Source organism: Homalodisca vitripennis, chromosome 4 (assembly GCF_021130785.1).
Source record: "Homalodisca vitripennis isolate AUS2020 chromosome 4, UT_GWSS_2.1, whole genome shotgun sequence".
NCBI classification, from domain to species: domain Eukaryota; kingdom Metazoa; phylum Arthropoda; class Insecta; order Hemiptera; family Cicadellidae; genus Homalodisca; species Homalodisca vitripennis.
Genome location: NC_060210.1, coordinates 123,746,288 through 123,760,506, shown reverse-complemented (window position 1 = coordinate 123,760,506; position 14,219 = coordinate 123,746,288). Strand labels below are relative to the sequence as shown.

The following is a 14,219-nucleotide window of genomic DNA, read 5'->3' as shown; positions in this document are numbered from 1 at the left end:
ATCAAACCGTTTAGATATGAAACATGTAAAGCCACTATTCGAGGAACAGAGATTAGACTTTATTTAGTTATTTACTCTACATTATAATTTAGAAATAAATAATAGTGCAGTTTTATCACCTTACCTCGCGTTCCTCGACCAGTGTGGCCACTCTCCCAGGCTGCAACAAAAAGTCAGATGTTGGAAAACCACAAAAAAGTGTGAACTGTCAAATATGAGTAAAAATATTACTTAGAAGTAAGCGTACAAAACAAAGTAAGCTTCCATAACTGGAGGTATTCAAAAAGCGTAAATATTTAATCAATGTAAATATTTAATTAATTCTGGGGAAAATAATAGTAATATCCAGTAAGTGCAACCGGAATCCAAGTTGCATTCTATTAGGACACAGCCTAGTTTTCGTGAACCGCAAGAGAAATTTCAGCCAAGAAGGAAATCGTGAGCCACCCTAGGTCGAATTAGAGTCTATCAAAAGGAAGAACGTATCAAATTATGAATATTTTCTCAGGTGAATAATTTTCGTGGCTTGGCAAACATAAAGTAGCCCGATATGCAAATAAAAGTTTAATCATCGTCTGCCGACGTACGACTATTTGGCTGAAATTCAACTATTAATCTTTGTATTTTGTTGGGTAATACTGGTACGAGTATTATTTAGGTGTCTGACGATTAGGTAAAACGTGTTTAATGGAGAACAATTTCATTTTATGTTTTTAACCCTTTTGATACCCTTCTAATTAGAGCCTTCCCCCCTCAAAAAAACTAGCACAGCTAACGATAGATTTGTTTCTTAGAAGAAATTCTTCTACCGGTTTCACGAAACACTATCTGCCCTTGGCTCTCAAGGGACAATTAAGATACCTAACCGCGACGTATGATGAATTTATGAATGGTATATAACGTTGTGTCTAGCTATGATTGGATGTTTAAGCAGGCGCTATTGGTTAATAGACCAGTACTCAATGGCGTCCAAGGCATTCCTACTGTTGTACTTCGGAATCGTGCAGATTCCGAGCTAGTATTCCTGGGATGCCTGAATTCAGATACCAATAACGAATTCCGACCCTTCCCGACACAACGTATGCCTGTACAAGATTAGTATTATCCTAGATACAATAAAGCGGGTAAGTGGTTATAGAATGATCGAAGAAAAGAAGTTCGAGAGATACACGAGTTTTCGAGATTATCGAGACAGTGAGAAATCCAAGGTTAACGTTGAGCGCACCTCATAATGTATCTAAGGTTACATCACGTGGACAGCTGGATACGAGCCAATAGATTGGTGGATAGGCAAGAATAGATTACAGTTTATTGTTGCTTTGAATCTGTAAATATAAACTTTAATTGCTAATAAAAAAAGTATAACTATAATGTTTAAGTACACATTTTCGGCATATAGACCATATTGAATATTTAACTAAATTTGTATTATATATATAACTTGAGAATATTATATCTTCAAGTATGTAGAAAAGGCAGAGAATTCTCTGAAAACTCTACTTTTTCCTCCTAACTCATCTGGTATCCGGTACCTAAAAAATGTATGAAAGTTTATCATTTAATCTAGGTGTCTCGCAAAGGCAAACGGTTCGTTTTTAACGTTTTAGTCGCCGACTTTTTTTTATCTCTTCACACGAACATGCCTCCTGATTCCAGGAGTCAAGTCTGTGACAGAGCCAGATTTCAGACACTACACTAAGCGGAAGGTCAAATGGTTATCTAGAGTTAAACTTTTATAGCTAACTCAAATGTTTACGGAGTAATTATTAATAAATTGAACAAGTTGTATGTACATTTTGAAAAAATCGTAATATATATGATAACAAAGAAGAAACAAAAAACAAATTGGATTAGTAAATTTGGTGTTGTACTCATCTATAACAATCGCTTCATTTGTACATATATTTTTCTAGTCATAATAAATTATCATCAATACACGTGTTTTAAACAAATATCTAAACCCTTAATTTTAGCATGTTTTTACATGTTTTATTTTTACATGTTTAAATTGAATTTAAAATAAATAGCTATACCAAAATTTAAAGTTTGAATATGTCTAAAATGAAAAAAATGGATGGTTTTTTTAATAAAATTATTTAAAAATACAAAAATGGATGTTATAAAACATTTAGAAAATGATTAATGCTTTTAAGTTACGTTTCAGTTGTAGGTTTGTTGAATTTTAATATCTCTTCTGCATTCTCTCAAAATTCCATACCACTAGTTTGTAGTTTTGTTTCAAACTCATAATGTTTTTAAAGTGTTAGACTAAACCAAGTGTAAGAAAGAAATACGTGAAAACATAAAAAAAAAATTAAATAAACAAAACAGTCATAAAAAATTGCATAGTTTAAATCTTTACCAAAATAATGGAGTTGGTAATGTAATCTACCATTGCAATGATTTCGATTTGATGACTGGAATTGGCAAAAAAGAAACTAATAGTAGATTTAAAATTTAAACATGACTGGCTTTCATCCTATAATTATAAAAATATATTATCATATAATAATATAATATATTATATTATTATCATTATATATTATTATAATTATTTTCCCCTATAATTATATAGGGTAGGTTCCATGTTCCGTAACCTCCTGTATAATAACGCTATTTCGTGAGTATTCAATGGTTTGCCACAGTTAACAACTATAAACAAGTGAATGCAATATATTGAATTCTAGCAACCATTTTACAATCCGCTCTACGTAAAAAACCAATTGGTTGGTACTTTTATTTACAAACTTGGTACACTTCAAACTGCTTTTATACGATTAAATGGAAAACTCCATGTTAAACCCCAATACGACATTAGACGCCTTTAATACATACAAATATTTCGGGATAAAAGTCAGCTTGTTTTTATTTTTTAGAAAACATTCAACATTTTGTAAAAAAAATCAAATTTAAGGAAGTGAAGTTGGTTTACATGCGATATATCGTGCGTGGTTGAATTCACCATCGATTCAAACGATATTACACTCAACCACGATTGGTAGTCATTATATTATCTCAAAATGTGAAAAATAACGTGGAGGTAAGGACATCACATCTCACCCTGTAATGTTATTAATCCAAACGAATCATTTTAATATCTTATCAAAATCATTTCAGACACACTGCAATAAGTTTCGACGTCAACCGATTCTCGAACGAGAGGAAAATGCGATCTTTACAATTTTCTCGTGGAGGTCTCATGAATGAATGCATGCGAATATTTGAATAGTTTACGCCTATACACGACTGGCTGTACAAGTCGAATGCACTGATCACGGAGGCAGTGTGTGGTTACAATGTCATCTCGGAGACAAATATGTGGCTTACGATAACAATCCAGTGTTAATCAGCACACGCCGAGGACAGCTAAGTTGTAATTAATCCTCGTACGTCACGTACCGATCGTACAAGTGACACTGTGGTAAACAGGTGTGGCGTCACTGGAGTCACACATCGTCCGTGTGGGGGCCTTATCGTTGGGGTCAGGCACTACTACAGTTATCAGCAACTTTAGTATCACCATTTGCTAAAAGACTGCGAAAATCGTTCTAAGTCGAACTTAGTAAATAAATAAAACATAAATACAAGAGTGTAAAGAAAGGTTAGCCAATAGAACTGAAATGGTATTTATTATTGTTGAAATGTTTATTCCACGGTGACATTAGTAAATAAATACAACGTAAATCCCAGCGTAAACAACTGTTAGATAATAAAACTTAAATAGTATTTTTGGTTATTGAAATGTTTATTCCACGCTGGTATTAGTACATAAATAAAACGTAAAGCCCAGAGTAAATAACAGTTAGATAATACAACTGAAACAGTATTTGTTATTATTGAAATGTTTATTCCACGCTGATATTGGTAAATAAATACAACGTAAATCCCAGAGCGTAAGCAATGGTTCGTAAATAGAACTGAAATAGTATTTGTTGTTATTGAAATGTTTATTCCCCAAATTAGTAAATAAATTAAACGTAAATCCCAGAGCCTGAACAATGGTTAGACAATATAGCTGAAATAGTACTTGTTGTTATTGAAATGTATATTCCATGCTCAAATTAGTAAATAAATCGAACGTAAATCACAGAGCGTAAACGAGGTTAGATAATAACACTTAAAGAGTATTTTTTGTTATTGAAATGTTTATTTCACACTGTTATTAGTAAATAAATACAACGTAAATTCCAGAGCGTAAATAACGGTTAGACAATACAGTACAGCTGAAATAGTATTTCTTGTTATCGAAATGTGTATTCCAAGCTGATATTAGTAAATAAATATACCGTAAATCCCAGACCGTAAATAACTGTTTGACAATACAACTGAAATAGTGAATGTTGTTATTGAAATGTTTATTTCACACTGTTATTAGTAAATAAATACAACGTAAATCCCAGAACGTAAATAACTGTTTGATAATACAACTGAAATAGTGAATGTTGTTATTGAAATGTTTATTTCACACTGTTATTAGTAAATAAATACAACGTAAATCCCAGACCGTAAATAACGGTTTTACAATACAACTGAAATAGTGAATGTTGTTATTGAAATGTTTATTTCATACTGTTATTAGTAAATAAATAGAACATAAATCCCCTTACGTAATCAACGGCTAGACACTTCACGGAACTACTCTACAATAACTCTTTTTGAATCCATCTTTCAAGCACTAGTTTTACCGTGTTTCTTTCAGTATCAATAGCTGTAACATCAAAATATTTTTTATAAGCGGTAACAAAATCTTCGTTCGATAATACTCCGCTGTCGGAAAGAGTAAAAAGCACAAGGGTCTGAATGTAGAGGTGAGACTGAAATCTCTGCGTTGACGTGCTACGTGAGGACGATGGTAGTGATAAAGCAGAATTACACTTCAACCAAAACTTAGTCATTGTTATCAAATTTTATTAAAACGAGTTAAGTAAATATTGCTGTACAGTACGCAGGTTTTCAAGAATAACGGTGGTAACATGTAGTGGCGTTTAAATTTTGTCTGTTGAGGACAAAACCAAACGGTGGGTTGAAGTTTTTTTCGGAGTCAACTAATAAATCGTCCTCAATAACTGCCACGCCCTGAGAGTCAGATTGCTAAAATTGTACAGCATTTCCTAGCACCAACTCGTAAGCTCTTCTTTTTTGTACTCTTCAGTCAACCGGTGTGCTGTCCGTAGAGAAGACTGTCCTTATACCAAGATATCCACGAAGGATAGTGGTGATATATGGCGAACTAATCCCTAGAGAGCTTTAATGTCCTTGTATTCAGATCGAGGATATTCTTTGGTAAATTTCTCAATAGCTGCAGTGTTTTATTCAGTCTCAGCAGTTGCTGGTCTTTCGCTGTGCTCTTCAGCTGAGATAGAACACTTGCCTTATTTAAATTCCCGACATCAACGAAACACTGCAGCACGCGATGAGCAATCTTTAAAACCTGCTGAAACTCTTGAAGGGATTAAATCTCACACAAACTGCTGTTATGATCATACAAGATCATTACCCAAAGTCTCTAGTTACTAGTTCTGTTAAGCTGATAAACTATCAGACGCTTTAAATTTCAAACAATGCCAGCAATCTTTTAGATATTAATTGCTGTAATTTTCGTGTCTATTAGAAGTTCTAAATATAGCCGTATACCAAAACGTTTTAAATTAAGTGATCCTTGTATTATATTAAAGAATATACAAAATTATAAACGATGCGTTCAAACTCTCATACCAACTCTTTAGGAAATTGTTCCTTGGCTCATAAGATACGTAAATCATCATGTACCTATCATACGCACATTTCGATTCTTCAAGTGTATATCTGTTCTTGTTGCAACGATTTTATTCCATCGTGTCCACGATTTCAACATTAAATGTTATTAAAAAACAATAAATTGTATACATAACTACAAAATAGTGTGTTTTGTAGAACATCTTGTTGCATATCCAAAATTACTTTGCTTTTTGAAATCGGATAACAAACATGATGATAACTCTCCCCGCAATTGAAAGGGGAACCAACTGTTAGAAATGGATGACCCCAGTGCGGGACAAAGTTAAGGGTCCCACACAAGTATTCGTTGCCCGCGGCCGCGGGAATGTCCGACGTCTGTTCGCGCGTCTCTCGCTAAAAATAAGTGCGAACTGCGAGGTACAGGTCCACGCACGAGTCGCGTGGCTAAAATCATCGAGGACGTGAACAAGGTCATTCCCCTCGCCATGGTCATGTTCACGAATCGTCGCTCGCCTACGCCAGCTCTTGTGATACACCGAACTACGTAAATGTCGCCACAGTTCAATGTAAAATTAGCCAAATTTAACCCAAAAGAATGATAGGCACTATCATGAGTTTTACAAAGTTGGAAAATATACAGCACGTTTAGATAAAGGTGTCACCAACTTCTGTGGCTGATATTACTCATGATTTCAATCAGTGTCCTAAACATAGGTCGAGAAATCTGTCATTTAGCTGCAAGCCTTCATTTTGTATGTTTTATAAACAAATTATACCTCCAGAACTAGTAAAGTTACAAAAACCAAACTTTGCACATAGGTTATGAGAATTAAGAGAAAATATTAAAACATAATCGTGTTATTTGGTTTAATATAAACAGAATAGCGCCTGTTGAAACATTTTAAAGTCAAATCACAAAAAAATAGCATAGTTATAAAACTTTGCAAGGTATCATCTATTTTAAAGTTCTATTAGACTTCCAATGGTACTTTTTGCAACGTAACTGGTAACGCATAATCGAGCACGGCCACATCAAAGGCATGTTTGCACAAGCCGGGAGCAACATTTGTCTAACATGTTAAGACAGCTGATGGTCTTCAAATAACAAAATGGTTGCTCCAGGCTTGTGGAAGAATAACTTTGAAGTATTCATGCTCGCTTATGCGTTGACGGATTATATTCTCCCATGATTGAAGCCAAGTTTAATTTCGCAATGATTTTGAATATCAAAAACTCCAGAGTTTGATCACACTGAAAACTGTAAAAGTGATCTTCATCTCCACAAGATGGTAGTGTAGGGTAGACTTTACAAATTTTATTTCTTGTAATACAATTAAGCTTACTTCAACAAGTTAACAATAGATACATACACGAATTGAACACAACAGAAATGGGGATAGATTGAATCACCTAAGTTAATCAGAGTTTGAGGATGAATTCAACGTGAAACTGTCACCAGAAGAGTTCAATAATGGCTGGTTTTCTACAAAGTGAACAACAAAACAGCGTGCCACTATATCTGGGAAACCCCATGGATGTCCAGGAGCTGCACATCACTAACCGCAAACACTGAGATTTTGGGGTTAAAGGGTTGATTGTTAGGTCTATACTACGGATGACGACTGTTGAAGGTGGTAGGACTCTCACTGTGATAACGTGTTTGCAAGCCTAAATATGATGGTTACCAACTCTCTTTGTTCTCTGCTTTGACTGGAAGTGCCTGGAACATATCTAGCCTCCATTCTCCAAAGAGACAGGACTGATAAACATGCCCTTTATCCATCCATCCTCATGGTGGATGTAGCATGGAATGGTCCACAGAAGGTGGCTCCTACCCCTAACTTTAGCTACCTTGAATATTCTCAGGAAGTAAACGCAAATGTCCTTTTAGAAGCCCAAGTATAATGAAGGCTTTTATCAGCTTCTTATCTAAAGTGATCAGAAAACAGAACGGCAGATTGCCACTGTCAGACACTAACAAGAACATCTGTTGAAACATAATGACGGAGACATTTCGCTAATAGAGATCCCATTGGGAGCTTTATTTAATCTTTGTTCTAACTGGAAAATAATCTTCGCAGAGGCTTTGCCAAGAAATTCGAGTCAACACCCTACACAATAATGATAGTCGTTAGCACAAGATAAACACTGAAGGGTTCAGTAATAGGAGCGAGTCTTCTGATCTGCCATATACCGGTCACACTTGTGTCCAAACACTATTAATAGAAGTGGTCGTAATGCATATCTCCAAAAATAAAAGGAAAAGTTGGCATTCGAATGTACGTTAAAGTCGAACTCTGGTTTTAGCACACTTTTCGCTTTCAACTGCGTCAACAAAACGTGTCGTCTTTACGAGCGTGGTCTTTAATTATATGACAGCCACCCGGTAAATCAGAAATAACAAGGAGGAAAACTCTGAAATGTTCTCTTAGCAAACACAATTGTGGACTTCTCGGTAATACTTTTGTATCCGCAATCTTACGATGAAATCTCTTCTAGTATAACAGAAAAGACGTTTTTTTTGGTGTGGAAGAGACAATCTTTCATTACTCTGTAAATGGTCATAATTTGTAAAAAATCATATATCTGCTTAATTAAAAAATGAGTTATTTTAATTTTATTAGTTATCATTCATACCCTGTAAACATTCCCAAATCGTACAAAAATTTAAACCGATTCCTCCGTTTCATTACATCTGAATATAATCATCTTACCTTTTATTCTAAATCCATATCCCTTTAAAATAACTTCCCTGAAAACAGAAATAAGCAGATTTCAAATTCCTACCTCTCCTCGTACAATACTCGAGAAAGTGTTCTATTTTCTCTGCCTTCAGAAATTATATCTAAAGGGCTGTGAAAGAAATTTATAAATAACGAAATTATTCCAAACAAAACCTAATTGTGCTACATTAATTTGAGTTCATTCAGAAGATGCAACTTGTCAGTTCAGTCAGCGGACGTAGGAGATAAACCGGCGTAGCGTACTGGCAGCGTAGGCCGTCCAATAATGGGGAAAACTGATTAACCCAGTTAAATGGAATATGAAATAAGGCCTGGAATTACATCAGATTCTGAAAAAATGTAATCAAGCTTCTATATTAAGAAAATACGAATAACAATAAGCAAGTTTTACTGGAGTTATTAAATTCTCAATATAAGGTTAAAAACAATATTTCCTCCATAAATTTATTTAGTATTGGTCTGTATGACTTTTGCTCCATAGCTAGGTTAGATTAGGCTTAGAAGGGAGCACGACTAATCCTAGTTCCCAGTGCGTCATCTTAAGATTATTGCGCACCGCAGTTTCTTTTAGTGGGACCTGGCCACCCATATACCGAAGAGTTTCTGCCCAAAACTGACATCGAATTCATCACCTAGGTGTGAGGTTCCAAGTGGGGCCTAACCTCGAGCCTCTCACCAAAATAACAATTTGTTTAACAGTTTCCTCCGGCTGTAACTTTAAAACCCTTAAGATAATTGTCATTTTATGCTTACAATACGGGAGTAATTACGATTTTGCTATATAATCATCTTTTAAAACAATCTTGGTGGGGGGGGGCCTGGCCCCCGTTGCCCCTCTCTGGATACGCTACTGGTTACAAGGAAAGAAGAAAATGATAATGCAGAAAAACGAGTGAGGAACATTGTACAGTTCTTGCCAGTATTCATGTAAGCACAAGAAAAATTTTGAGTACGCAATGTCTTGGTGCTTCTTGGAAGTACCTTTCGTGTGAAGGCTCACTTTGTACTTTCCTCCGAGTCTCCTTGTCACAGTTGCAGCCCGGCCGTAACACTGACCATGAGTTGACTGCGGAAGGAACACTCCGGATCCGGAAGTGAGAGAAGTAGCCTTGTCTCAGCTGACTCGCTGATGCCGGTCGACACGCACAATCAGCACCAGAACGCCTACCATCAGTCACCAATCAGGTGCCCTCCGCCTACCATCAGCAAACAGTGTTCGCGAATTTCGTGTAGGCGGGGCCACCGCCAATCTGACGCACGCTCCGCCAATTTGTCAATGACACCAACTAAGATGATTGGTCTCGGTTATTTTCCATTCTTAGAAACAATTATTGACCCATTTCTCGCCAATTATACGTACTAGAAATTAAGTTTGCAACTATTGTTAAACAGATCTTTCCTTTCAATGTTAGTACTGGTGTTAATCAGATTGAAGTGTGAACAAATTTTGTTCCAAGCTGTCCACACAGAGTCCTAGAGTTAAATTAGGTTAAGTATCACACCAATTTTACTAACGCAATAGTGTTTAGTCAATTTCTACCTAAAATTTCAATTATCAATATTTTTACAGAATCTTAATTTACGGTGGTGCAATCGGTTTTTCGATGGTGCATATTTATTTTAAAGGAACTTTCGGTCATAACCCTTTAAGATAGCATTTCTGAAGACTAAAAAATATTTTTTTTATTATTTCACGAGAAGGGGCAGAAATTTGAAACAGAATTTAGACGCATCTTATAGTTAAGCTCAAAGAAAGGGGGCTAAATATAAGAATATGAAGTTTGCAGTGTGCACATAAAAATTAATTGGAGGAACATCCGTGAAAAAACAAATATAAAAAAGTAATTTTCTTATAATTATTTTAATTAAAAAATATTGTTTTCTTGTGTCATAAATGAACAAAATGCTACTCTTTATAGCTGTAACTCGTGTATATTTTACTGTAAAGTTAAATTTGTTCAACTTCAGCAGTTTTAATTTGGGTCTTATTACAAAATATTCTACTTTAAATGGCTGTACAGGAGTGATAAATTAGTTTTTCTTTCACTTCAAAGAAGTTGTTTCTAAAGAGCTATAAACTAAAAGTATAAAGATTTTCCCAATAAAAAATGTATTGCACCACCTTAAACCTTTGATCAGCCGTTTAGTGTCAGTGGCAAGATTAATTTATCATACAGTAAGATTATTGGTATTTGTAATCGAAAAATTTCATGAAGATAACCTGATATAGCAAAGAACTGATTGTGCATTGACCAGAACTACAACTGATAGCTAATCTGCAGTTTTTACATTTTTATTTTCAGCTTTTTTTGGAGCTGATTGCATAAATTTAACATTTTAAATGGTTTTAACTCGTCGTGAAGTGTTCAACAAATTTTGTTCTGCTTTTCCTGTTATTAAGGAATAGATTTCAAATATAAAAAGATATTGCAGCTATAAATCGATTGCAACATTTTTAGTGATTATCAAGGCATCGTAAATGTCTTAGAAACCAGTACAAGAACTAACTTAGACGCTGATAGTTTTCCTATAAAATCGTAAAACAACAATACTCGTTCAATACCATTTGCAAAGAGACCCAAGAAAAACGTGAGAAAGAGTACGGGTGAAAAGCAGGTCACTTCAGTATCTTTAAAACGGCGCATGAAATGAGTGGTTAAAATTGCAAATATGTGAAAGGCCTCGTCTGAAAGGTGAAGGCGAAACTGCAAAGTCGGTGACAAGCGCGACATCAACAATGTGTTGTGTTATAACCTCTACATCACAACACTGGAGCTGCGAAGCGGCATCTATTGCTACAACGTGTTACAACACGTCGGACAGCAGTTAAGCGTGGTCTAGGAACAGTTATACTGTGAAGGAAACAGGATTTTTCCGGAAATTTGTCATCGTTAGGCGAAACAAGAAATCAGTAACACAGGTGCATAATTTTATAGTTAGTGAAGTTGACAAACAACATGGTGGTTGTGATTCCTGACTTAGGCGTGCCACAACACTTTGGTATGATTTTTTTAATTTTAACTAGTTTGTAATTATGTATTTGGTTAGTTATACCTGAAGAAGAAATCAGATTGCAGATCTCGAAACGTAGTGTTACTAATTTCTTGTTTCACTGAATGATGGCAAATGTCCGGAAAAATCCTGTTTCCTTCACAATCCTTTCATCGTCAAAAATGACCTTCAAACAAAGAACAGTTATTTATACTGTTACTTACTTGTCAATGTGTACGTAGTTCTACACATAACGTATGTAGGTGGGAAGGGTTGATTCAATGTGAATATTGAGTTTAGCTCCAGTTCACCTTCCTCTTGGTGCAGCGTCTGGAATTTGACGCTGTTACAGACTTGACTCCTGGAATCTGGAGTCAAGTTCGTCTGGAGAGATCCAAAAGTCGGTGATGAAGAAGCTCAAAATTAACTCTTTACATCGTTTCGACAACAGAGACACCTAATAAATGAATAGTTATTCTCCTTGTCTCATCAGATACACAGTTGAGAGCACTACGTTCTGGACACGATATCTAAGCACGGTTTTGTACACAAAACGTAGCTATGCTGGGAAGGGTTGATTCAGGTGTGAAGTCTGTGACAGCGACACATTCCAAACGCTGCAGTATGCACGTGGACCGCGGTATTTGGCAACGTTGGACTTGGATAAGGTCCAGAAACGGAATTAATATGTTGTCATTTCTGTAAATAAACCTCCTGAAAATTATTTTCACTGAGCGGAAAAATATGTACGCGTCTTTGTGTAGACAGACTGTCAAATTGTACAGAATATATCTTCCGGCACAACAGTATAAAAAATAAATTTTAGCCGAATATACCTATTCAAATTTTGAACTCTTCAGAGCTCAATTCCAAACTTTTGTGTTATCAAAAATCGTATAGGGAAAAATGGCCTCTGTACGACAATACATAAAGTATTGTTTTTCTATTTAATACTTGATAATCGTACATTTATTTATTGCATATTTGGATATTGTGCGGTTTGCAATAAAACAACGAAGCTTTGATAGAATTTCCTTATTGATTCTCGTTCAATATCTTAGTGTTGGATTTATTATAGTGCTGGCAGGCCTGGTCCTACCCCGTTTACACGTGCAGACTAAGCTCCGATGTTTTTTATCTATTTTAAAACTAGTTTCTATATAAATAATGGAATTTAATTAGTAAGTTGACCCTTTAAAAGTGCACTCGATAAGCAGGAAAGGACTAATTTCGTGAGTTTGTTCATTTTCCCTGTAATCTTGGATGTTTCAAAGGTTAAACGTGATACTTGCAATAATCCCACGCTAAATGGTCTTCGGAGTTACATACTGCATGAACGATAAATATACGATCTCTCTTATCAGTGTTTCGTAGCGCAATCAGTTGCGTAACTGATTAACAGTACAAAGGGTCCTCAGAATCGAATCCACCTGGCTGCAGATATATTTTTTATCACTTAGTTTGTTGATTAAATATTTTTAACAGGAATCAATAACTTTTATTTTATCACAATTGTGGCTGTGGTTTTTTATTTATCTGTGTTATTGTGTTATTTATTAATTATTTATTGCTATTCTATTTATTAACTATTTATTGTTGTTTTACTTATTAACTTGTTATTGCTGCTTTTACTTATTAACTATTTATTCCTGTTTTTATTTATTAAATATTTATTACTGTTATTATTTATTAAACAACTGAGTTGAAAATTTGACATAAACCAGCATGAACTTTACTATTGAAAAAACGAAAAATGGCAAACCACATATTTTGTACAATAACAATAAATTTAGAGAAAGTTATCACTCAAAAAACGGAGATATTACCTGGAGATGTCTGGGACGTAATTGTAAGGCAACGGTAAAAACAAATTTGGAAAAAACCCAAATATTGTCCACAAATGATAACCATGATGGCCCACATCCTGTGACTATGAGGTCTCTGGTGCTGACACACCTCAAACAGAAGCGCGCCGACACGCCCGCCCGGACACCCGCGGCTGAGAGCGCCAGCACTACCCGCGTCCGACACTCCGACCTCCGTTACCCCGGACCTTCCAGGGTCATCTCCGAAGGATAACACTCCTAAATCTGAAGTGTTTTAACTAACACAGAAACCTCACTGACAACGCCAGACACTGACAGCATTCTAAAGAACGAAAACTTAGCCCTGAAAAATGAGATATCCCAGCTGAAAACAAAAATGAAATCCATACTCGACCATGCAATACAAAACGATATGCGACTATCCCAGTACACGAGTGAAGTTTTTCCTCTGCACTCGACTCCTCCACCTCGAACAAAGACATCGGAACCTGCTATAACCACCGTTGAACATCGAACCACCCAAACTGAGATCATGACACGTGTAGCTGATGACAAGACGCCGGCTAAGGAAGCTATTAAAATGCTGGAGGAAGAGGTAACGATGTTGAAGCGACCTTGTGAAAGGTGCACCATCCTCAAGGAAGAAGCATCCAATATGATATCGGCAATTAAGGCTCTTGAAGAACAGCTAAAACTGTACAAAAACCCCACCATATTGACCAAAACCAAGCCCTACCTTGTCGAATATCCATACACCTCCCATAACAAACCCTCCAGAGCCACTACCTGATGAGGGAGACTGTTCTCAGGGAGAATAAACCTGTGTCTTCTCAGAAAAAAATAAATAACAACAAAAAACGAAGAAAGAAAATAAGAAAAAAAACATGAATATAGTAAACATGTGACAGCTGAAAAACAAAGCTCAATACAAATCCCTTTC

At 35.6% G+C, this 14,219-nt stretch overlaps 1 protein-coding gene across 1 annotated transcript in view; it reads right to left on the bottom strand.

Moving 5' to 3' along the window:
• Window positions 1-14,219, bottom strand: part of LOC124360093 (glutathione-specific gamma-glutamylcyclotransferase 1) — a 49,225-nt gene that overhangs the window by 23,026 nt on the left and 11,980 nt on the right. Inside the window, exon 2 of the mRNA XM_046813391.1 lies at window positions 125-160. Coding sequence (XP_046669347.1) covers window positions 125-160 — 36 coding nt within the window. The remainder of the gene's footprint in view (window positions 1-124; window positions 161-14,219) is intronic.